At 43.5% G+C, this 26417-nt stretch overlaps 1 protein-coding gene across 2 annotated transcripts in view; it reads left to right on the top strand.

The window, feature by feature from the left end:
* Positions 1-22038, top strand: part of LOC133425192 (interleukin-1 receptor accessory protein-like 1) — a 298716-nt gene extending 276678 nt beyond the window's left edge. The window contains exons 8-12 of one of the 2 annotated variants that reach the window (XM_061715900.1): positions 999-1144; positions 6982-7128; positions 15213-15383; positions 17990-18034; positions 21180-22038. In XM_061715900.1, coding sequence (XP_061571884.1) covers positions 999-1144; positions 6982-7128; positions 15213-15383; positions 17990-18034; positions 21180-21907 — 1237 coding nt within the window. In that variant the 3' untranslated portion in view covers positions 21908-22038. The remainder of the gene's footprint in view (positions 1-998; positions 1145-6981; positions 7129-15212; positions 15384-17989; positions 18035-21179) is intronic. The other variant, XM_061715901.1, reaches the window with a different exon arrangement.
* Positions 22039-26417: the final 4379 nt, after the last annotated feature.

Genomic DNA, 26417 nt, shown 5'->3' with positions numbered 1-26417 from the left:
TCTGATTTATTTAACACAACCATTCAAACAGACAAAAGTACAAAATGATCATCTTCAGGCAAATTAAATCAATAAAATAATAAAATAAATTAAAAGTAATAAAAATAAAAAAAATAGCTTAAATTGAAATAATCTTAAAGTAAATTCAAGTACTTTAATAAATAATAAATAAAATAACAGAATAAAAAAATAAATTAAGCACAAGTAGCACAAAATTTCAAGCCTTTGTACTTTTCTTTTTTAACCAGGCTCCGCAGGCAGAACTAGAACCATGAACTCATGACAAAACATGCAAAAACAAACATTTTTCCCAAAGAATCACCAAGTGATGTCATGAGATTGACACGTACGCAGATAAAAGGGATAAAAGAAAAGTAACAGCTCAACGTAGCCTAATGTAGCGGAGTAAGAGTAACAGTTTCTTCTTCACAAATCTACTCAAGTAAAAGTAAAAAGTATAGTGATTCAAAACTACTCCTAAAAGTACAAGATTTCCCAAAAACTTACTCAAGTTAATGTAACGGAGTAAAAGTAACTCGTTACTACCCACCTCTGGGCTACAGTCGTCCTGCAGTCGCAGTTTCAAATCCCCAATCTCCCTCTCTAACCCCTTGATACAACTTGAATAAAGGCCACTAGAGTCACAAAAAATATATATATACGTGGACCATTAAACTAAGTGGTGCTGGGACCGGTTGGGTTTTCGTCTGTCCCAACATGCATTTCCATCAAGAGTGGTACTAGTTTAGGTCTTGTACGTGGTTAAAGCTATGAAGCATCCTGACTCCGCCCCTGGGGCCCCTGGTACTCTGCTGCAGGGGCGTTGGCCGCTGTGCCAAGTTCTCATACGTTTCCATTCAAACCTAGTTATTTGTTTTGAATTGGTTTGGTTATTTGTCTTTCCTCAAGCCGCGTGTATCAATGCATCATCAGGATGAAGATACACACATTCAGACAAGAATAAAAGGGTCAAATCACGCTCTCTGCTGCCCCTCCAGGACAATCCGGGAACACCTCGGCGAACAGGAGGTTTCCATCTCTCTGACCATCGAATCCCTGGAAGAGAGCGACCTGGGAAATTACTCCTGCTACGTGGAGAACGGCAACGGGCGCCAGCAGGCCAGCATTCAACTCGTCAAGAAAGGTGAGGCCAGCCATCGCTCACGGGATGTGATTTAAAGCGAGAATGCTATTCTACCACGAGTCCGGCGGGTTAACAGACAACCTCCGGTATTAAATAACAGCATGTGTGAAGAGCGCAATTTAATACCGCAGGCCTTGGCCCTGGCAGAGGAGAGAATCTCCTGCAGCCCTGTGCTGATACGAGGGAGAGCTGCGAGCAGGATTGTGGGAAATGACCACTTGTTTCTGCCTGAGGGAGGAAATAATGGGATGGTGGATAGTGCAAAAGGCTTATTCACCCACCTCAGCCGGAGAAAGCACTATCCTGCAGGGGAGAAACAATCACTTTTAGAGGAGGGGGGGGCAGTCTGAGCTGCTGTGACAGGTGACATGTGTAGCTCGCCTGGCGATGACCTCCTCCATCCTTGACTGCCTCCATCAAACATGTCTGGCTCTTTATTTTTCTCACCCTGCCTAATTAAGGACGACATGATGATTTTGAAATAGAGATGCAGTCTGTCTTTTTCTTTTAGTTTGGTTATTTCAGCTGGGTTGGGGGGGGGGGGGGGGGGGTCTCTGCAGGCTTTAAGATCTCAGCGTTGAATACATTTACATATAAGATAGTCCTCCTCTCTTTAAAGCTTGAAGCCTGGGATCCAGCTTTGATGCCGGCCCAGTTCCCCTCCGTTTGCCACATTAACGGGGGTTTACGCCGCGCAGCCGAATCTCCAAATAAGCCGGAGAAGATTAGCCCGCGTGATTGCGCGACTACAGGAAATCGTCTCGTTTCCTGCTTTTTTTTCAGGGTCTCTTTTATTCCTTCTCCCCCCCCACATGTGCTCTCGGTGGAGCGTGAGATCTGTCGGTGTTTACGCCGCCTCTCAAAGGGCAAACAGTGGCTTCGGCTTGTCTCTCGCATCTCAAAGTGAATTTGGTCGTCTCAGCTTGAGCGTTTCTTCCAGACCCTTTGAATCGCGCGGCATCAATGAGGCCGAAGCGGTGCGTGCAGCGTGAATATCCGTCCTAATTTGCACTTATCGGGTTATTTCCTGTAGCCGAGAAACCCTGACCGGCATCTTCCTCCTCACATTCCATCGGCCGCAAACTTTTCTTCACTGCTTCCCTCTTACAGCAGCAACAAACTCTTTCTTCAAGTGTGAAAAAGACAGAGCGGTGATGAATTGCCCCGATGCCACGCAGCTCCATCAAATCCAGCCTTTTAGTCATCAGGAGCTAATTTGTCTTAATCAGTCCCTCTGCAGCGCTGCTACAATATGGATCGCAGGCGGGGAAGAGTTGGCCTGCGCCGCTGTAATCTGTGCTGCTGGAGGAGCAGCTGGCCCGTCAGGACGTCCAGATATCAGCGCTGCAGAGGGCAGAGCAGAGGTGGAGAGGGCACGGGCGGGGGGTTGGAGAAGTTTTTAGGCCTTTTTGTTTGTGCACACACTAAAGTTGCTTTCATCAAGGAAAATTATGACTAAATATCGTCGTCAACGAACCTTAATCATCTGAGGAAAACGAGACGAGACGCAACGAAAAAATGCTGGTCATGTGACGATAACGATAATAAAATATATAATGCAATATCGTAGATGAATAAAAACGAGACTAAAATGTAGATTACTAAATAAATAGAAACTCTGCTAAAATGTGTCTTCGTTTTCGTTCACCAAAACAAGACAAAATGTTCTACAAAGATCGTTAACATCCATGTTTTCAGTAGTTTCCTCTGGTTTAGTTTTGCTGCTGGGTGACGTTAGTCCTCAATCCCAGTCGCTGCAGCGGGGAATCAGATCCAGAAGATGCAGCTGCAGGTTAGAGGCTGATGCCGTTAACGCAGAGCTCTAGGTTCACGTACATTAATAACAAAGTTACATAGAGAAATGCAGGGATCTGCTCTGGGAATGGGAGAAGAAGAAGAAACCATCTTTGGATAGACTTTCCTACATAGACGCGGAAAAGAAAACCAAATGTGTCGTCGAAAAAGAAAAAGATGGAAAGAAATACAGAAAAATAAATATGTTGTAAACTCAAATTAGAGTCTTCTGTATCTGGAATGAATGTATTCTTGAGTAGGTAACAATAATATAATAATAAGTAGGGATGGGCGGTATGGACAAAAAAATGTATCACGATAATTTCTGGCATTTATCCCAATAACGATAAAAATGACGATAAAAAAAATACCAATTCAACTCCATCTTTTTAACTATAAATCTATTAGATCCGCCATGTTTGTTACACAAAAACGTCATCAACAGGAAATTATCCTTTTTTCTTTCTTTCTTTCTTTCTTTCTTTCTTTCTTTCTTTCTTTCTTTCTTTCTTTCTTTCTTTCTTTCTTTCTTTCTTTCTTTCTTTCTTTCTTTCTTTCTTTCTTTCTTTCTTTCTTTCTTTCTTTCTTTCTTTCTTTCTTTCTTTCTTTCTTTCTTTCTTTCTTTCTTTCTTTCTTTCTTTCTTTCTTTCTTTCTTTCTTTCTTTCTGGCTCATTTCTCTTTCTTTCTTTCTTTCTTGCTAATTTCTTTCTTTCTTTCAGGCTCATTTCCTTACTTCCTCTCTTCCTTCCTCTCTTCCTTCCTCTCTTCCTTCCTTCCTTCCTTAAATCCGGCTTTACACAAAAACATCATCAACGGGAATTTATCGTTTTTATCGTGAGATGACAAATTCTTACCGTGGGGAATATTTTTGACGGTTTATCGTGAACGGTAAAATATCACCCATTCCTAATAATAAGATAACCTTGTTTGAATTATAAAATGGGTTTGGCTAAACACAATATTTGACTTAAACTAGACTAAAATGGTCCTGGACAATTCTGACTAAAATAAGACTAAAATGCTCGGACATTTAGTCGACTGAAACTTGACACGACTAAAAGGAGTATGAACATGACTAAAATTTCTAAAAACTAAAATGATAGCTTGAACCAAAGACTAGACTAAAACTAAAACTGAAACAGGCTGCAGAAACAACACGAGTTCACACGTCCGTCGGCGAGCTCGGCCGAAGGTCGTCACTGCTCCGGAGGATCGTCCCTCATGATGGGAGCTGTCAGGCTGATGGCCGGCACGGAGGGGTGGAGGGGTGGAGGGGCTCCGGATAGGTTAAACCCCACCCGGTGATGGATGGTGAACCATGCCGGCCCTCTCCGTCCGTGTTCATGCGTACGTGCGGCTCTGCCCCGGCTTTTACCGCCCTCCATTAGTCAGCCAATGAAGGCTGACCGCCCGGACTTTGCGAGGCGTAACCGCGACTGCAAAAGATGGAGTGACATCCGCCAAAAAAACTAAAAGAAAATCAAGTCAAGGCAAAGCAAACGACTTTGTTTTCAAGGCAACCCACCAAGGCGTGGAGACTAATGGTCGAGTCCATCGTCCTGTCGGGGAAAATATCCTCTGACCTCTTAGAGACGGCACCAGCGATGCGCCAATGTGACATAAAAGCAAGTAATCGGCACTGAAGACCAGCAGCTCCTCAGATTTAGCTCCCCGTGATGCTTTTCATCTCTTTCCCCCGTGAGCTCCCATCAGGGTGCAGCGGGGACGATCCATCAGGTGGTTCAGCTCCCAGTCCGGCTCGGCACACGCAACCGATCTTCATAAGCGCGGCGGCCAGATCTGTCACATGCTATTGTCACACCGGTTGCTCCGGTGTGAGTTTTATTTTATTCTTATTATCCGAGTGGAAGCTGGAAGGCGGTTTTGGATGACGGGTGTGGAAGCGGCAGATCTTTCAGTCCTCTCTTGAGTTATGCGCCATCCGGATCCAATCAAGCCGGAATGAAACCACGCCAAAAGACGGAGAGGAAGAGCTCGGAGAGCTGACAGAAATGTAGACGGAATGAACGCGGCGGCGGGAGATGCATGCAAACAAACGCAGAGGTACGGAGAAGTCATCTCACAAGCCGGAGTCCTGTAACGCCGGCTGCTCCAGCCTCTCTTATCTGTCATGGCTGCATCATGCATCACCTTTTGATTACTTATGGATGTGCTGCTGTGGCGTATAAGAGCAGCGAGCAGCTGTAAGTCGGAGGGAAAAGTGTAGGAGAATAAATGCTGTCTTTCCGTATCGGATTTCTGCAATAAAAAAAATGCTTAATGTCACCGACAAAAGATTTATCCCTCCGACTATTCAGGAAAAGTGGAAGGAAATGTCGGAAGCACATTTGTTTTGTCTTTTCATAAGAAAAGAATGTACAAATATATACTTTTGTCTTTATTATGCAGCAATAAGCTTCTAATTGTATTTGCACCAGACTTAGGCTCCTGCAAGATGGCCCAGATCTACTGGCCAATCTCTCCGAATGAACACAATTAAATGTGCCGTTTCAAACAGTTTTGATGAATGCTAATGACCTTGAAATGGATGCAATGATCCAAAGACAAGATGAGGAGAAAAGGCTGTATTCTCCTATAGACCCCAGTTAGTCGAGCTTCAGAGAGCAACACGATGAAGACGACCTGGTGTGATGAAGTCGTCGCGTAGAAGGGGGCTTCTTTTAAAGCTCAGCCCTTTCAAAATAATGCACATGAATTAAAAAGCAGACAACACAGTAAGGACAGTAGGAAGTATAGCTTCCTGATATTTAAAATTTTAATTTTTTCAAGGGTTTAAATGTGATCCAAATCATTCATGTGTGTAATGCCAATTAAAATCAGTCAACTCAAGTCACTTCATCCAAAAAAGGTCTAAAATTAGAGTTAAATAAATACATTTCATCCCAGTTTTCTGGCGTCGGCTCGGTCTTCAAGGTCGTGATAGTTCTCGTAGGATGGGATCAAGACCACTGGACTTGCTTTTCTGAGATCAAGAAGACATTTCACTTCAAACCTAGAAAGGTGTCTCTGTTCAAACTGACTGCTGGGGAGTTTCAAGCAAATCAGTAATTGGGTCTGGGGAACGAAACTCCTCCCATCCAATCCTCACCTTGGTGGAATCACACGCTGCAAAAACCCATCTCTAAGACAGTAAAAACACCTCTATTTTGATAGTTTTAAGAATTGTAGTCGAGAACAAGCTATTTTTGCTTGAAATTAAACAATTTTTACTCGATTTATGGAATATTTGGTTTATTTTTTTATTTTTTTTTTATATTTTTATTAGGGGGTAAGGCACAGTTGAACAGGAATAAACATAAAACGATATACAGTCTACCTCCTTTTTTTTTTTTTTTGGATTAAGAACAGAACAAAAAATCCACACAAAATAATGACAAATACATGAAAATTATTATATTCTTATATATAAGTAATATTTAAGTATTAAAGCTAAACAGTATGAATTAAAAAAATAGATGAATAAAAAGGGGGAGAAAAAAAGAAAAAAAAAACCCAAAAACAAAAGAAAAGTAAATAAAAAGATAAATAAAAAGGAGGAAGAAAAAGAGGAATGAGAGAAGAGAGGGAGGGGGGATCCGTCAATCAGGAGGCAGGGACTGGAGAGAGTGGAAGAATGTAAGAAAGGGAAGCCACTTATTATAAAATTTGTTGCAACTACCCTTCAGTGAATATTTAATCTTTTCCAGCTTCAGAAAAAACAATATTTGGTTTATTTTTAAAGGGGTTGTTTCTACAGCACATCCCGATAAAGCACAAGGCGACAGTGGAGGTAAAAACACAGTTAACCGGGCTCAAAGACCTCCAGCAGAGACTGTTTCAGGGCGGGTGGTCACCTGCCTCTGCTGGTCCAACAAACCTGGAGACATTAGTCACATTTGAGACACAGGAGACTAGTTTAAACCGCTCCAGGGAGACGGGCTAGTTTTGATCTGTCGGTGATGCAGCTTTACTTAATTTCATGTCAACAGACCTTTCAAATGTGTCCGTCTCTTCTTCCCTCTCACTGTGTTGGGAACCGTAGCAGAGCTGATGTACACGGTGGAGCTGGCCGGAGGTCTGGGAGCCATCCTGCTGCTGCTCATCTGCCTGGTGACGCTGTACAAGTGCTACAGGATCGAGCTCATGCTCTTCTACAGAAACCACTTCGGCAGCGAGGACATCGACGGAGGTGAGATGAGATACCAGCAGGAATTATCTCCTAAAAAGGCATGAAAACGTGTGATACCGGATTTCTAAAGCAGCTAACGCAGGAACATCCTCTCTTTAGTCGAGGGAACCGGTGCTGCCGCATCACAGATGGAGTTTTAGTTAGAAAACACACCTGGGCTATTTTCCATGTCTCAAAGCTGCAGGTGGCACGCTTTTTATGTAAATGTACACACGCTCTGTTTAAATGACTCATTGGCTGCAACAGAAAAGCTTCACATAGTAGGCGAAGTCAGAAAAACCTGTTCTCCCATTCAGGGATTTTAGATTTCATTAAATATAAAGCTGAATGCCACATGCCCTTATCTCCATCCCTCTGCTTACTTGGCGACACATCAACAATAAATCTGACAAATTCAAACAATAAATCAATCCTTTTAGCCCTAACTATCGCCAAGAAAACTATCCTCATGAGCTGGAAATACAAGAGAAAAATAAACATAGCACAATTGAAAAACATTCAGTATTAGAACCCTCTCCATCTGGTCGCCACTCATCAACTTTCTACACCTGATTTGTCATCTGTTTTCATTTTATTTTATTTTATTTTTTCATTTCAAATTTTCATTTGACCTTTCTTTTTTTTCTTCCGAGAACCAAACAAATTAATTAACACACACACACACACATTCCATAAAAAAAGTGAAGAAAGGAGAAAAAAAATGATTGTTACTTATTTTCCTTTTCTTTTCTGAATGTATTTTTGTATAGATAAAAAAAAGAATAAAATATTTGGTATATTGTCCACTAAACAGCAACGAGCTAGGATTCCCTCAGCTGTTTCAAAACATCCAGCAGGCAAGGCTTCACAGTTTAGCACCACGGCACCTGCTGTGGACGTGTTTGGATGTCGTGAGACGAGCACGGGTGGAAAGAATAGCTGAGACCGAGCGAAGCATCATCACACACACCGATGGAAACGTGTGAAACGGCCTCTGAGGCATCAACTTGGGCGTGTACGGAGCAGCGGTGAAGTTTAAAAGCTGCAAACAGTCTGATTCCTGAGTTGACACACAGAGAGAAATCCATTATGGAAATTAGAGGGTTTTTTTGCAGTGGCTTCTAGTTGTTATTTATGCATTTGAATGGTCACAAGGTGCAGATTAGTTTAAACCTTTCAGAGACATTGGAAATCTGTCCTCCCCTTTATCTTCAGTTGTTTTTTTTATTTTAGTTGCATCTCTGTTTATTCCTGCCGCTGAGTTTGGGCGCAGCAGGTTGGCGGCTGCTCGTGTGGGTCTTTTCCTCATGCGTGTTTCGCCAATAGCTCATGAGTGAGTGCATGATTGGAAGGGTAATATATTCTGCTGAACACTCCCAATAAAGCAAATCTAAACTCAGCCCCGATGCCAGACGAAACATTAACTCCCAGGCCTCATCAGCAGTAGTAAAAAAGGAAAAAAAAAAAAAAAACAACTGAAAAAAAAAAGCTTTTGATTGGACCTGGTGGATGAGTCTTAGCTTGAGAATGCATCAAACTGAGACAAGGAGCAAGTTTTAATTTGATTCCCCTGTAATGAGTCTCTCAAGCACCGGCGCTACAATGAATTCTGGGGGAATGAGATTAGTTCGGAGAGGCTGAGGGGTTGCACAAAGTGGAAAGAGAGGCAGCTGGAGAGTTATGTTTGTTAAAACGTATTCTGGCCCCCTCCTCCTTCAGTCATTACCTCAGGTTGTGTTGGACTTCTAGCAGCAAAAAGGGGAACTATGCTGTAATAAATGAGCCAGAGACAATTCTTTTAAAACAAAAAAGAAAAGTCGGACGGGAGGGGGGGATGTCGGCATGCCTTGAGCTTGCAGCCAAACTGCAATTGTCTCCTTTAATTGTGCCACCAGAACGAGTGCTTGGAGAGGGAAACAGATTTTCAATTTGTTCCCCCCGTATAAGGGATCAAGTCCAATAAGACACAGCGCGCTGCTCCGGGAGTCCTCGGGAGGCCGCTGATGCTCCGCTCCACGCCGCGGCCGATTACATCTCTGCACTGCCCCCACTGGCTCACACCTGCTCGGAGGTGTGTGCACACGATGTTGAAAGAAACAACAGGAAGGGGTTTACCGAGGACTCGTCTCCGTGGTGAACTGCTGCACGTGAGATATAGCTGCACAGACACAGGCGTTTCTCACCACCAAAGCCCTTAAGCCAGTGTCTCGGCTGCACACCGAGCATAACTCTGCACGCGCTGCCAAGACGGCGCCGCCATTTCATCACGAGCAGTACTAATTGACCGTCTCCCTCCTTCCCACCTCTGCCAGATGTAGATTCATAAGCCGTACGTAACAATAGGGCGGACCGTCGGCTATGGGACGGCGATGCAATTTAGTTAAAGACTGCTCACTGGTCACATTGTGTGAGTGTCGGAGGAATCAATAATCGGCAGCTGAGCGGCCGGACGGAGAGGTGGGGGCTCATCAACGCACCGCCGTAAATACGGAGGCCGGTGTTGTCAGACCAGAGGGGAGTTATGAAACTTGGCCCGTGTTTGGAGTCCTGGACTTGATCAGTCTCACATCTTGCACACATCAGACCTGAAGTGCATCCCACATGTATGCAGTAGCCCCAACAGCAAACCTGCACAGTTGCTTTGTCGCCAGCTTTTCAGACAAAATAAATTGCTTTTTTGTGTTTGATGGACCAAAGACTATAAGAACTGGACAAACCCCTTGTGACATCACGCATGGGTTCTCTAAGTGCCTTTGAAGCCTCCTTTCCCTCGTACTGCGCAGCTCCATGTTGCAAACGGCTGGAAGGAGGAGGCCTGGGAAGCTAGCTAGAACATGCCCACCTTATCTCATTACCTGCTGTGTTCTGCTTAGCATGTCTTTAAAATATGAAGTACTGTGTAACTTGGGGGGGTCCGTGAAGATTGGGATTGGCTCCAAGAGGGAACCAAAGGGGAACGACCTTGTTGCAGTGTAAAGAAACATACAATGCAAATAATTATTCTGTAAGTTGGCAAACTGGTGGAAAATTAACAAGTAGAAGAGATGCATGGAGACTATTTCAGCATGAAGGTGCAGGGCTGGTATGTTTGATGCTTCTCAGCACACAACACTAGGAGCCCTTTCAGTGGACAACGTGGACGGAAACTATCTGGAGAGACGCTCCTTCACAATAAAAGTTGGTTAGAAGAAGTTAGAGGATATAGTTAGGGCTGGGCGATTTTGGACAAAAATAAAATCCCAATTTTTTTCTCTGAAAACCTGATTTTCGATTTCGATTTTTTTTTGGTAAAACTACAAAAGACAATGGAATAAATTGTTTAAAATATTTTATCTTTATTTTTAAAGAAAAATAGCAAACAAATTTCCCTATTGGGAATGAAGTGCAATTGAAAGATACTGTAAATCCTCCTTGAGTTTAGTAAAGTGACAACATTTACAATTTTCTTGACCAAACAAAGATGACTAGATGAGCTCTGTCTGTAATGCAGCCAGCTGCAAAAAAGGAACATCGATTTTCCGATTTTCCTTTTTTAACATCAATTTTGATTAATAAATCCGATTTAGATTTAAAATCGATTAATCGCACAGCCCTAGATATAGTACAAACAAAGAACATGTAAGGATTTCCTACCCAACATGAACATGTTCTTGGTTACAGTTGATAATAAACACTGCGGTCCCTCCTTTACTTTGACCATTCTTCCACCGCCTCTTCCTGCTCATGAAGTCTAGAAATTGTGGACTGCGGAGTCACAAATATCCCTGGCAGCCACTTCTCAGTGGACACCTTGGACATTACTTATAAATCTTCTACTTCTATCACAGAGAAAAGGAATTGACGTTATTTGAGAGCTGCTGTGCGAGCGCATGCTTGCTACTTGGTCAAACCCGGAAGTAGGATCAGGTCCTGTTGTAATTGAGTTATAGAAGGAGATCGTCATCGTCTTGGAGAAAAGCCGCCCACCTGCTCGTCCTCCGGTCCGGTTCTGACGACCAGCTCTGCTCTCTATCAAACGTGACGGAGTCCAGAGACATCGCCGAGATTACGCCTCCGCCACGGGGTCACGGGGTCACGCTCCGACCGTGGGCTCACGGGGCACGTGTGCCGCGCACGTGCTGACCGCAGAGTGCAGCCTCTCCCTCTGTGGTCAGCATGTAGGACGCTGAACGCAAAGGACGTGCGTGAGGTTTTGTCGATGGATACCGGGGAAGGAGGGGGGGGTCATTCCGCCTTCGTGATTCACCCTCTGCATCTCCTTTCCCTCCCCTCTCTGTCTCACTACAGGCGAGTGAATCATCTCCTCTAAAATAAGCCTTGATCTGCCTACACAGCATTCATTTAAAAGCTACCAGAGGAAACACACACACACATGCACACACACACAGATTTATGCCAAAGTGAAGCAGGATTTCAGCCTCAGAGTTAGTTACACTAAGTGAGGTTACATTTCAATTATTTTTACATGTCCCTGATGTTGTAAAATGAATAGCACGCCATAAAAACAAGATAGATTATTACAAGGCGTCACGTAAGAGCGCTGCGCACTTGCCAAACTCAAAGACCCCCCCCTTCCCCCGTCCTCGGGTAAGTGAGTGAATCTTGTTGACAGTCTTCACGGCCCCAGAGAGAGAGACTTGGGTGTAAAATGGAGAGAATAATGAAAAGAGGCAAAATTAGGAGGCCGACGTTCACCAGGAACCATCTGCTCTCCCCTCGGTTTGAGGGGCCAAACATTTACCCTCAGCTCCCTCTACCTTCACTCCTTCATCCAGATACTCTCCCTCTACCTTCACTCCTTCATCCAGATACTCTCCCTCTACCTTCACTCCTTCATCCAGATACTCTCCCTCTACCTTCACTCCTTCATCCAGATACTCTCCCTCTACCTTCACTCATTCATCCAGATACTCTCCCTCTACCTTCACTCCTTCATCCAGAGATACACAAAAAAAGTCTGACCAGCATTGATCCCATGTGATTTCTTTTTGTGTTGTTCTGTCAGATGTAAGTCGCTTTGGATAAAAGCGTCTGATGACAGTAGTAGTAGTAGTAGAAGTAGTAGCAGTTATAGTAGTAGTAGCAGTTGTAGTAGTAGTAGCAGCAATAGCAGTAGTAGCAGTAATAGTAGTAGTAGTAGTAGTAGTAGTGGTGGTAACAGGAGTAGTAGCAGTAGCAGTGGTAGCAGTAGTAGTGGTAGCAGTAGCAGTAGTAGTGGTAGCAGGAGTAGTAGTAGCAGTACCAGGAATAGTAGCAGTAGCAGTAGTAGTAGCAGTAGGAGTAGTAGTAGCAGTAGTAGCAGTAGCAGTAGTAGTAGTAGTAGCAGTAGTAGTGGAAGCAGGAGTAGTAGTAGCATTAGTAGTAGCAGTACCAGGAGTAGTAGCAGTAGTAGTAGCAGTAGTGGTGGTAGTAGTAGCAGTAGCATTAGTAGTAGTAGCGGTAGCAGTAGTAGTAGCAGTAGTGGTGGTAGTAGTAGCAGTAGCATTAGTAGTAGTAGCAGTAGCAGTAGTAGGAGTAGTAGTAGCAGTGGTAGTGGAAGCAGGAGTAGCAGTAGCAGTAGTAGTAGCAGTAGTAGTAGTAGTGGAAGCAATAGTAGTAGCAGTAGTAGTAGTAGTAGCAGTAGTAGTAGCAGTAGCAGTAGTAGTAGTAGTAGTAGTAGCAGTAGCAGTAGTAGTAGGAGTAGTAGTAGTAGTGGAAGCAATAGTAGTAGCAGTACCAGGAGTAGTAGCAGTAGTAGTAGTAGTAGCAGTAGTAGTAGCAGTAGTAGTAGTAGTAGCAGTAGCAGTAGTAGTAGCAGTAGTAGTAGCAGTAGTAGTAGCAGTAGCAGTAGTAGTAGCAGTACCAGGAGTAGTAGCATTAGTAGTAGTAGCAGTAGCATTAGTAGCAGTAGTAGTAGCAGTACCAGGAGTAGTAGCAGTAGCAGTAGTAGTAGCAGTACCAGTAGTAGTAGCAGTAGCAGTAGTAGTAGCAGTAGTAGTAGCAGTACCAGGAGTAGTAGCAGTAGTAGTAGTAGTAGCAGTAGCAGTAGTAGTAGCAGTAGCAGTAGTAGTAGCATTAGTAGTAGTAGCAGTAGCATTAGTAGCAGTAGTAGTATCAGTACCAGGAGTAGTAGCAGTAGTAGTAGTAGTAGCAGTAGCAGTAGTAGTAGCAGTAATAGTAGTTGTACTAGTAGTAGAAAAGGTCTGGCCAGTCCTCCACAGGAACCCAACTCTCCTAAACCAGTTTGAATCTTTTCCTTCCTAAAGCAGGACGTCTTCACACTGCATCATGTTGCTCACGTTGCGTTTCGAGGCCTTGTTTTGATCACCACCAGCTCTGCTGAAACGTCCTCATTTCCAATTCTCCCCACTAATGAATCACCCCTCGATAATCACCATCAGACTCAAAGGGAAGGGCTGCAATCCTGAACCTTGCTGCTCATTAGCACCAAAACAGATCATGTGAATTAGTCTTCTAATGACGGCAAGAACATACGAGTAAAGTATCTTTAAATGATCGATAGTTCCATTCATTTAATCTGACACTATTACAGGTTTATCTGACTTTCTATGTCTCTTTTATGACCTTTGCACGTGTCTCGTAGTAAATATCTGTGTGACTTTGTTTGAAACTACATAAATAAGCTGTATGTGACTATCTTAGCGGTAGTTGGAGTCGCCTCGACACACGGCTGGTTTTTATACGCAGGAGTTCAGCAGCTCCAACATAAAGAGCAGGGTTCATAAAAGTCATTATGGATGTGTTGTCAGGAGCCCGCAGGACGTATTGAAATGAGCGCGTCCACGGCTGCTGCCGCCGCCGCTGACAAACGAGATGAAGTGCTTGTTCTGCCCAGGACACATAAACTGTTATCTTGTTCCTCCAGTCGCCGGGCGCTGCGGGACACCTCCAGGTCTCCCGTCCCAGCGCCGTAGCTTACCGGGAAACATGAAATCTTCCCTTCAATGTGCTCTTTCTCCCTCCCTCCGCTCGACGCCTTCACATCCATCATCAATCTCGGCTCTCGTGTGGGTGATGGAGCAGCGCCGTGTGCCGGCCCGAGCAGGCGGCGCTGGGCGTTTAGCACAGGCTGGAGTCTAATTTGTTTTGCCCGCAGTGGGCAAAGTAGCTATCAAGGCAACATAATTTGTCAGTGGGGACGTAGCTGTAATGAAAAGCACTCAGATGGGTGGAGGAGCCCAGAGGTCAGTGTAATGGAGGCGTCCTGTCTGGATGAGGTCTCACACTGAATGAATAGCTCTCTGTCCACGATTGTGGGCATCCAGGGGTGTATTAGTGTACAACTTTTGTCTGTTTTCAGGGATCTAAAGACAATAAAAGCTCCGGTAACATAACTCAATGATTTCCCCATGCGGTGCCTCGCACTAGTGTTGTTTTTGTCAGCCTGTTTCAACTTTAGTTTGAGTCTAGTCTTTGGGTCAAGCTATCATTTTAGTTTTTATTAGTTTTAGTCACGTTCATACTCCTTTTAGTCGTGTCAAGTTTCAGTCGACTAAAAGTCTGAGCATTTTAGTCTGATTTTGGGCAGAATTGTCCATTTTAGTCTAGTTTTAGTCGACGAAAACTGATGACATTTTAGTCTAGTTATAGTCAAAGATTGTATTTAGCCAAACCCATTTTACAATTCAAACAAGGTTATCTTATTATTATATTATTGTTACCTTATAGACTCAAGAATACATTCATTCCAGATACAGATACAGAAGACTCTAATTTGAGTCTTTGAGTCTATTTATTTTTCCGCATTTCTCCCCATCTTTTTCTTTTTCGAGCACACATTCGGTTTTCTTTTCTTAAACCAGGAAACAACTTAAAAAAACAACTTAAAAACTTAAACAACTTAAAAAATGTATATTAAGGATCTTTGTTATAACGTTTCGTCTCGTTTTGGTCAACGAAAAGACACATTTTAGCAGAGTTTTTATTTTGTAATCTAGATTTTAGTCTCGTTTTTGATATTGCATTATATATTTAATTATCGTTATCGTCACATGACCAGCATTTTCGTCGCCTCTCGTTTTCCTCAGGTGATAAAGGGTGGTTGGCGACGATATTTAGTCATAATTTCAGTCAACTTTGACAACTTTACCGTCTTCTGCCCCCAGACAACAAGGACTACGACGCCTACCTGTCCTACACCAAGGTGGACCCGGACCAGTGGAGCCAGGAGACCAGGGAGGAGGAGCGCTTTGCCCTGGAGATCCTCCCCGACGTGCTGGAGAAGCATTATGGGTATAAACTCTTCATTCCAGACAGGGACTTGATCCCCACAGGAAGTAAGCTCTCTCTCTCACGGCGCTGTGAAGTTGTGTGGAATGTTGTGTCGCTTGGTGTTGCTCGTGTCGCTGTCGTCAGTGCGGTGGTGGTGCCTTGTGTGTCGGCTTCTGTTATGCGTTTGTGTTGTGGCATAACAAAGACCTGTAAGAACCTCACTGTTTCCATTTGATCATCCCCAGATGAGCTTTTTCTAACAAACCGGCCGAGCTGAAGTTGAATATGTACCAACGGTGATTTTTCAGTGTAGATTTTGGGTTTAAAAACAGAAAAAGACCCAAAAAATTGGTCATTTATCATTAGAAGCTAATTTCAGTGGCTAATTGAACACAAACTGACACCAGTCCCACTCCTCATGGTCCGCTATAAGCTTTACTTTATTAACTTGTTTATGGAAGTGAGGTAAGTTTCAACGTGAAAACCCATTTTTGAAAGAAAAAAAGATTAAAGGAGGTTCCTTTTGATCCAAAATGATGCATTGCTGCTTGTAACAGGTGGATGAGAGTCAATAAATGACCATAAATTCAGCCTCCTTCACCTGAAGGGGCAGCGGTGCAAACCAACCAGATAAAAGCCCAGTTTGAAAAGCCTTTCTGGCTGCTCCAGTTCCGCCCGTCTGTGGTGGGATTTTACTGTCATTTTGAAGTTTTACTCCCCGTTTTACTCAGAATTTTGCTTTTTTTCCCCCTAACGTAGGTCTTACGACTTAAGAAAACACAAAAAAGAGGAAAGAGGATTTAGTTGGTTGTCATTTATGCCGTCAGATGTGACTCCACAGTCCTTCCTCAACTTCCCTGATAGACACTTAAACCCCTTCAGGAGAAAACCAGACACTTTATTACACTTTTATACACTTTATTGATGTACTAATGGACACGTTTGTTAGTAACCTTCCATTAAAGAAAGATGAAACCCCAACAACCACCATAATAACTTCAAATGGATCAAAGTAATAATAGATAATATTTTATTTTATAGCAAATAATAAAAATAAAAATGTATTACTTTTGTCTAGTTATTTCAGGGACCTTTGTTGGGTTTTGTGTCTTTAATGGTTACCAACAGATCTGTCTATATTTTGGTTAAATTGTATCAGTGGGATATTTCCACAGCAGGAGACCGATACTTCTCTGAGAGTGCCTCAATTTACATAAAACACCCCTTTTTATTCTTTTTTTAAATTCATATTCACTCTATTTAGTTAAACCAGGGAACATTTACACCACTTAAACCACTTAAAGCCCAAAATTAGACCAAACTAAACTGTCACCACAAAGAAAACATGACGGTTATTGCTATAAAGAGTTTATGGTCAGGGATGACGCTTCACTTGCAGTTAACCCTCGAAAACCATGAATTTGACGTCATAACTTTCAGTTCCAACAATTGACCCCGGTTCCAGTTTTGGGAAGATGAGCATCTCACCCTGAGAGGAACCAGTATGGACTGTGATGAGAGGATGTGGTTCAAATGTTACTTGTAGAGTAGTAAATAGGTATAATAAGGCCTCTAGAATCCCTTATTTCCATGTGAGGTTTTATTTACAGCCACCGGTGCCATTATACATGTAAACATCCCATAAGTGCAGAACATGAAGTCAGCAGCCTCTACACAAGAGGCAGCATTAACGTGCCCTGACATATAGGGTATATAGTTCATGATCTGCTCTGGTTAAAGCCTGTGGGAGGCATAATAATCTATATTACATATGCAACATAATTAGCAACCTCCCGACTCCGGTCCATGTTGCTGATCCAGCTCCTCTGCATGCTGGTGTGTAATGGTGTCAGCTGCACAATCCAAAATCTCTTTATGCATGGATATTAATGCATGTTTTCCCACAGTATATCCCTAATGGAGCCTCTCGCCATGCCCCGCGCTTATCTTTGATTAACTCATCACACAGATGAGTTTGATAATATCATTATGCTATTAGCTTCCATTTGAATACTTGCATCTGCCTGTCGCCGCACACGCCACCATTACTAATTATGTTCCCGTTCAGTGGCACCGTGCCAAGGTTATACACTGAACCCCTTGCTGTGATCGTGTGCTTGATACCGGGGACTGTTCTAATATGGGAAAAATGGCATAAAAACGGGAGGATTGAGAGGAATCTGCAACGATTCCAGCGCGATGGCGCCAGCCTCCTGGTTAATTGTGACTGAATGTAAACGTTTAGCTCCCATTGGGAATGTATTAGCATCAACAAGCAATATAATCACACATAATCCTCAGCGACGGATAAACAAAGTTGGTCTGTTCAGGGGGTTCGGGATGTGTCAACAATCGTCCTCCTGAGCTACCGTTTGGTAACATACTACTCCACAGTAGGATGGATTATTCCAACCTGCGTATTTAGTATTTTCAACCAGACAAACACGTCAATAAAAGGCTTTCCTGCTGCTTTTTATGCTACATGTCCCATATTAAGACTGGAATAAACTGGCCAGCGCCAACATGGCTGCACAATCGCCAGCAGAGCATCGGCGGACCATCTCAGTTTATGCCAGAGGAAAGTCCCCGCGCTCTGAACCGATGTTTGTGATGCCAGCAAATGTTCTGCAAATCTTCTGATCACACTTTGAATGCAAATATCTATGTTTAGGTTTCACCAATGATCATTTCCAGGATGATACAAGACTACTTAGAGGTACTTCTTCCCCAGATTTCTGCCATCCGTGTTATTAACCATGAAGTCTTTTTTTATGTTTTTTTGTGGTTTAAGGAAATTATATGGATGGGAATGACTGCAGATTTTTTTGAGTCTAAACCAGGGGTCGGCAACCCAAAATGTTGAAAGAGCCATATTGGACCAAAAACACAAAAAACAAATATGTCTGGAGCCGCAAAAAATGAAAAGTCTTAGAATGAAGGCAACACATGCATGTATCTATATTAGTTACAGGGGGATTTTTTGGGGGATTTTTTTTTTCATTATGCACTTCGAGAAAAAAGTCGAAATGTCGAGAAAAAAGTTGAAATTTCGTGATAAAAGTCGAAATGTTGAGAAAAAAGTCGAAATGTCGAGAAAAAAAGTAAAAATTCCGAGAAAAAAGTCGAAATGTCGAGATAAATGTTGAAGTTCAATCTCGAGAAAAAAGTCAATGTCGAGAAAAAAGTCGAAATTTCGAGAAAAAAGTCGAAATGTCGAGATTAAAAAGGAAAGGAAAAAGGAAGAAAAAAAGGAAAAAAAGGAAAAAAGAAGAAAAAAGAGAAAAGAGATAAAAAAGGAAAAAAGAGAAAAAAAGAAGGAAAAAAGAAAAAAAAAGGAAAAAAAGATCAAACATTTTTGAAAAAGCTCCAGGGAACCACTAGGGCAGCGCAAAAGAGCCGCATGCGGTTCCAGAGCCGTGGGTTGCCGACCCCTGGTCTAAACTAAAAATCCGCTGCAAGTCTGAAATGAAAGAAACAGGAAAACTCACAACGGGCACACACGCCTTTGGAATCTGCAAGAGAGAAAACAAACAAACAGAAACGGGAACAGGCAGAGACACAAACAGCAACCATTCCAGGTCTCTAAAACTAAATCAGGACTAGGTTACTGCGATTATCTGTCCCCAAAACTGTCTCTACCTCTCAGTTTTTAACTTGATATTAAACACAAGCCACAGACCCAGCAGCAAAGCAGCACATGTACCATCTCCTTCCTTCTTCGTTTATGTCACACGATCAAGTACGTCACAGCAGCTTCGCTCCAACTCTCCTACTTCTGCTCCTGGTACTGGATTGTTATGGAAAAGAGTTGAGCCGAGCTGAGCTGAGTAGAGCCGAGTAGGTACTAGAGGAAAAGTGCCATTAGTGTTCAAATATGACACAACGGTCTCCAACAAGGTGAATTTAAGTAGGAATTGTTTGCTGCGAGCTGAAGGGTTGTGGTTGAAAAAGGCGGAGATGAATCTGGAGGTAAGACGTCTCCACCTATCATCATAAACCAGGAAAGGAAGAAAAATAAGCTTTCGGACGGTTTCATGTTGAGAATCTTCAAAATGTCTCAAAACTTTGACACCGATGATGAAACTGGAAGTTCTTTACATTAATGCTTTTACGATGCAGCTATTTTATTTTTTTCTTCTTAGGACTTTTTTTTCTTTGCCTCATGTAATTAATATTAATACGGAGTGTTTTGATTATGAGGCTTGTGAAGTTTCTCAAAGGAAGAAATGAATCTTTGAAGCAATAAAGCGTTGCGGCGCGTCACGAGACAGCAGATTTACCGTCAGTTTAATCACTTCAAAACATAAAAACAAAACTACTACACATTAGCTGATTGGAAAGTGTCCGTTTTCTATCCTGCTTTGTTTTATTCTTGCTGAAAAGCAAATGCTCCATGAAACCACGGAGGAGGAATCTGGGCCGCGGGGTCCCCGCCAAGCCCAGCGTGATGACCAATTACCAAACGGCAAAGAGACGGACTTGTCACGTCGAAGTAAAAGGGCGGCTCTCAAATCCGAGCGAGCTCTAATCGGGTGGCTCTCGTGGCGAAGCTTGGAGCAGAGCGTGACCGGGAGGGAGCGGCCGACTCTCAGGCCGGAGAGGGAAGCGTGGCATTCGTTTGCCTAAAGACCAGCAGACACATGGAGATATTACTCAGCCTCACACTCCAGCGTTCTCTCCAGCTCACAGGAGGCTCCGTGCTCTGATTGGGACGGGCTCGGTTAATCCTGTCTACCTGCTGCTGACTCTGCCTTTCGCCACGGTTAAGAGAGGTTAAAAGTAGCTAATGATGCAGCCACGCCTGACAACCACCACTTGTACTCTACACTGCTCTAGAAATAAGCCTAATATTCCACAAACCTAGACAGAATTGACCCTTTGTCAGCCTTCTGATTGGTCCCTGACTGACCAATCAGAAAAATCATTCATTTAAATGTTGTATCAACATTTAAATCACTGGATTACATTTGTAAACTTTGTATTAGTAAAAGGAACACAGTGTAGTGAGGGCAGCGTATTTTTATCCCCAAACTGGCAGAAGTCCGATCCGTACTGCCAAAACAAAGTCAGCTCGGCAGCTGCTACAACCCATAGCTACAACCGCGAAAGCGTTTATTTATTTATCTTAAAATGGTTAAGCGGTTGTAAAAGTGAGACCCACTACCCAGAGAGAATCACAGGAATACTTTTCATCCCAAAACTAACGATAAATTACGAAAAATGTCTGTTTTGGATAAAGCTATGTGGACAGCCGCACCTCCACCGTGCTGTCAGCTAAACTAATCAAAACATCTTGTTTTTGCCAAAAACCTCAGTTTTTTAACCTCACTACACAGTACCTGAAGTGTTCCTTTATATTTATATCTAGTTGCTGTTGATTTTCTTTGGTCCAATAATGAAATGAAGTGTTGTAAAACCCTGTTTTTACAGTGGAAGTGAACAGGAGAGATGACAGTTTGTCCGACCTGGCAACGGGGGCAGGGCTTGACAAAGGGTCAATTATCTTGTTTTAAGAAAAAATGGTCTCCTCCAAAGGGCTAAGATAACTTTTCTTGATCAGAAGTCTTAAAACAAGCTAAATAATCTAAATTAGTCTTCCAGTTTTCTTGAGGCGTTTTTCTACTTTCCTAGAAGTGAGTTTTTGCAGTATAAGCACGGCCGTTTCCCCGTTATGCCAGACTTTAATAACAGCAGTCTGATGAGTCGCGATGAGGTCAAGAGAGTTCCTGAAGCCTTAAATTAGTAATTAAATGCTGGATTAGTTGAGTCTAGATTAAATACAGGCAGAAGTATTGAAATATGACGTTTCTTGATCATTGTTGGTCACGATTCTGCATGTGTTTCTCTGTCTGCACACCCAGCCTACATCGAGGACGTGGCGCGCTGCGTGGACCAGAGCAAGCGTCTCATCATCGTCATGACGCCCAGCTATGTGGTGCGGAGAGGGTGGAGTATCTTTGAGCTGGAGACGCGGCTGCGCAACATGCTGGTGACCGGCGAGATCAAAGTCATCCTGATCGAGTGCGCCGAGCTGCGCGGCATCATGAACTACCAGGAGGTGGAGGCCCTCAAGCACACCATCAAGATGCTGACGGTCATCAAGTGGCGCGGGCCGTCCAGCAACAAGCTCAACTCCAAGTTCTGGAAGCAGCTGCTCTACGAGATGCCCTTCAAGCGCATGGAGCCCCTGAGCATCTCCCACGAGCAGGTGCTGGACGTCAGCGAGCAGGGCCCCTTCGGCGAGCTGCAGACCGTCTCTGCCATCTCCATGGCAGCCGCCACCTCCACCGCCATGGCGACGGCACACCCAGACTTGCGCTCGACCTTTCACAACTCCTGCCACACCCAGATGAGGCAGAAACACTATTACCGTAGCTACGACTACGACCTGCCGCCCGGCGGCACGCTCCCGCCGCTGTCCTCGCTCGGCAACCAGCACACCTACTGCAACATCCCCATGACCCTCATCAACGGGCAGCGGCCGCAGTCCAAGTCCCCGCGCCAGCAGAGTCTGGAGGAGGCCCACGGCAACAACGCCATGCTGCCGCTGCTTCCCAGAGAGACCAGTATATCCAGCGTGATCTGGTGACGGAGGAGGAGCCGGCCAGCGTGGACCGCCGTTCTCTCCGGCTCGCCGCTGGCACTCGGACCCTGAACGCACCGGAGCCAGACGGACCCGAATGGCACTAAGCTACTTGCTGCTGTGGAATTTGCACCAGGAAACAACATCGGGGTGGGGGGTGGGACTGGGATGGGGGGAGGGGGGGCATCGTCAAACACACCGGACAAACCGGAGCTGGAAGAAGTGGCGGCAACCTTTCTTTATTCCTCTGTTTCGTTAAGGTCCAGTAGAAGCTTTTTTTCTGGAAACTAAAAGGACGACGGAAAAGAAGCGAACTCTTTTGTACGCCTGTATAAACACTCCCTAAACACAACACCCATCACCCACCGAGAGTCGAGGAATACAGGGTCCTGTACATACGTTTTTTCTAATTCTTTGTAGCAACAGTGTTTGGGACTTGTTTCTTCTTCGTTTCATCATCAGTTGGGACTCGCTTGATTTAGTTTTTTTTTTTAAGTTTGTACAAAAACGAAGCAACGGCCTGTGAGATGTGGTGGTTACCTTTTATCCTAATTTGTTGGCAGATGTAGTTTCTAAAGCTTTTCTTTCGTGTGTTTTTTGGGGACGGGTGCAGGTGGGACGGGGGGACTTCAAGGTCACAGCTCTTTGGGAGATTTGAAGCGAGACTTTTACGTGTCTGGGCTCGACCAGAATATGCAACATTTGGAGTCCAGACTGCAGGGAAACGGTGGGGTTTTTTTTTTTTCCCAAATCAGTCGCGTTCGAGTGATTTTGGAAAATGAAGAAAATGGTGCTAGGCTTCACATCTCTCTCTCTGTCTCACAATAACATTTACTTTTAAAGAACAGCCTTGCTATTTACCTTAACAGATGATTATATCACCAAGAAGTAATTATGTGTATTATTTTATGAAAAAAAGAAGAGTCTATTTTTGTAACGGAGGGATATTTGCTTAGAGAAGTTATACATTAAGTTTCTGATGGAGAGAATTGCGGGTGAAAGGAAAAAAAAAAAAGGTTTTCTGTGGAACTGCTCACAAAATCAATAGGTCACTCACTAAATGTCTTTCTCTTATATTGCAAGATGAGAATTTTGTGTTTTGATGACTGAGGGGGGAGTTCTGACATTTCAAACCTACGGGCAGCTCGCCGGGCTGTTTCTGTATCGCGTTCGTCAACAGCATCGCCATCGCAGCCATCGCTGGTTTAACAGGGACGGCGCTATCGATGATGTCAGCGCGAGCGGAGGACAAAGCCATCGTCACCTGAAGCATTTACCGTACCCGGTCTCCTCCGCCGGACCAACCGCGGCTGTCCAGGGCTAAACCGTCATCTCCATTATCCACTTCCTCTTACATGACAGCTCTGTTATTTGAACGTCATCTCTCCCGAGGAGATTCACACTCGGGTGAATAAAACAGGTGACGATATGACAGTTTTATTCCAAAATATCACTTTTTAATATATATTTTGACCTACTGACCAGTAATCATCCTTCCACTGGAAGGAAAAGTCCCTAATCTGATGTAATAAATGCTTAAAGTGACACGAATGTATTTAAATACACCTATTAGATCCTGGCGTAACCACAATAGTAATTAGGGTTGCCACCCGTCCCGTAAAATATGGAATTGTCCTTTATTTGAGAAAAAAATGTTGCGTCCCGTATTGAACTAATACGGGACACGATTTGTACCGTATTTTCATTAACTTTTACACCATATTCTAGTTGAATTATTGAAATAAGTTAACTTTTACACCATATTCTAGTTGAATTATTGAAATAAGTTAACTTTTACACCATATTCTAGTTGAATTATTGAAATAAATTAACTTTTACACCATATTCTAGTTGAATTATTGAAATAAATTAACTTTTACACCATATTCTTCACCTGTATGTATATTATACATCTGGGCTGATGTGGACATACGTAGCATAGGAGGATATTTCAGTTGCTAGTATGGTTGGCTGTCTGTACAGTCATGCAAGTTCAATGCTATTAAAGCACTTTAAACTTTAAATCAAAGCATTTTGTTTTTTCATATAAAATAAACAAATTTTTATTCAGTTTAGAAGTTTTGGGGCTTTTTTTTGGCTCCTGCGCTGCTGAAATCAGGGCGTCCCTTATTTCTATTTCTGAAAGGTGGCAACCCTAATAGTAATGCAACTTTAGACCAAAGCTAAAGTGAGCAGCTCCCCTCCACGAACCATCTCATCCATCCGCAGAGACGCTTCCAGAGATATCTGACGTAGCGCCTCAGATCCGAGAGGTCGGCCTGTGTGCTTTACTCCTCCTGCAGCTGTGCCATATATCTTCTCTTTCTTCAGAAACACTCCACACTACAAAACCTGCAACAACTCAAATGTTTCATCTAGTGCCATAAAATATGCAAAGTGATGGATCTGTGAAGAAGAACCGAACCTCCCCCTTTTAGTGATCTTCCTTTTTACAGAGACTTTAGGCCTGTTTTGTTTGGGTTTCTTTGTTTTAAGTTGTGCAGTGTTTTACTGTAAGCTGACACGTTTTGAGATTCATCCATTAGGACCGGGCCTGGTTGTAACATTTAGGAGCGCCATCTCTGACCGGAGGGGCTAACCGCGCTCTCGGATATGGCATTGTGTAAATAACATTTTAAAAAAAGAGGGAAAAAAAAGATACCATGACTAAGATGAAGACAATCGAGCCATATTCACAAAACCGACGGTCACATGGCCTCTCCAGTAGAAACCTGCAGGATGCTTTGGGAAGCTGTGTGAACTCACAGTTTGGTAATCGGACCGATGACACACACTTTTGTTTGACGATAAATTGAACCTTTCAGAAAAAGTGATGAACCGTAACGACGATATATAGCACAGAATTATTCCAGGCACTTTCACGACTCTTGAGACGTCTCCTGTTTTCGGATTTATTTTCTATTGTGTATCTGCGATGTTCATTAAAAGAGATACTGTTATTATTAATAAAACCACATTTATGATAATGTCATCTCTCCGTCCTGTGTGTGCTTGTGTGTGCTGCGTGTGCAGGTCAGAGTGCTGTATTTGCTTGCTGGAAAAGCCACCCGGCTCACTTTGTTTATGGAGCGGCGGTATGGATTGCTGACGATGGCCGGATTTCTCCTTTTGGCCGAGCGCCGGCGCGGCCCCCGACCGCCATAACTCTCCCGTCTCCAGTAAAACCTTGAAACAACAATCAATAACTCTCCTTATTCCACTCAGCGACTGAATCAGCCGCGGCCTCGTTTTAGAATCAGACTAAATCAGGGGAGTCGATGCATCGGGAAACGCTTTAAGCACCTCGGCGTCCTAATTGTCGTTTGACCTTAGAGCCCGCCGACGGCTCCGGCTCCACGCCGCCCCGCGATGGATTCGGGGCTGTCATTTTCTGGAGATATTTCCGAGCTGCGGCTGAGATTCAGACGGTGCTGCTGCAGCCACTCAGTCCCCTGAAAACCACAGGCGTGTTTGCTTAGTAAAACTGTCACATTTAATGTCTCCGAGAAATGGGATCCACCTTCCTTTGGAACGTCGTGCCGCAGATAAGAAATCCTCTTTTTTTTTTTCTTATTCCTACCTCCTCCCAGCTCGCAGCGTCGCCTGTAGTGCAGTGTTTCACGTGGCGGTAACATAAAACAGCAGCACACAGGAGTAGAGCATATAACTGCAGACGGAGCGAGCCTCTGCCTCCACCTTTGATAAGTTGGTTACGGTGCTGCTGGAGTATTGACTCTTTGTCAAGCTCCGCCCACGTTGCCAGGTCGGACAAAACTGTCATCTCTCCCGTCCACTTCTGTTGTAAAAACGGGGTTTTACATCATTATTGGACCAAAGAAAATCAATATCAACTAGATATAAATAAAAAGGAACACTTCTTTTTATATATATATATATATATGTATATGTATATTTTGTGTAGTGAGATATTTTGATGAGTTTAGCTAACAGCACGGTGGACGGGTTGAACTGCGAGTCTGGTCGTCCACATGGCTTTATCCAAAACAGACATTTTTTGTAATTTCCCGTGGGTTTTGGGTGTAAATGTATTCCTGTGATGCTTTCTGGGTAGCGGGTGTCACTTTTACAACCGCTTAACCATTTTAAGTGAGTTAAATAAACACTTTTGTGGTTATAGCCAGCTGCCAAACCGACTTTGTTTTGGAAGTACGGTTCGGATTTCTGCCAGTTTGGGGATAAAAATACGCTGAACCCTTACTACACTTTGCAGTTCTTTGTGTTCCCAAGTGTTCCTTTTTACTGGCAACTAGGTAACGGCAGTTAACGCTGGATTATCTTTGTTTTTGGGTGCTTTTTGTTCTGAAGACACTCAGTAAGTTTACATGCTCTAACAGAGAGTTGAATTGTTGCCTTAATCTGACCGATATTGTAGTTTTAAAAGCCATGTCTGCACCTTAGCCGGGCTGCAGTGGAACCCAACTGAAGCTCTTGAGATTGAGTTTTTAGTGCCAGATAATGCGTCCTAATTTGAGTTATTCCAGCACGCTTAGCAGAG

The sequence above is a fragment of the Cololabis saira genome, chromosome 24, assembly GCF_033807715.1.
Source record: "Cololabis saira isolate AMF1-May2022 chromosome 24, fColSai1.1, whole genome shotgun sequence".
Taxonomy (NCBI): domain Eukaryota; kingdom Metazoa; phylum Chordata; class Actinopteri; order Beloniformes; family Belonidae; genus Cololabis; species Cololabis saira.
Note: the sequence above shows the minus strand (reverse complement) of the source record. Positions and strands in the feature narration are given on the sequence as shown.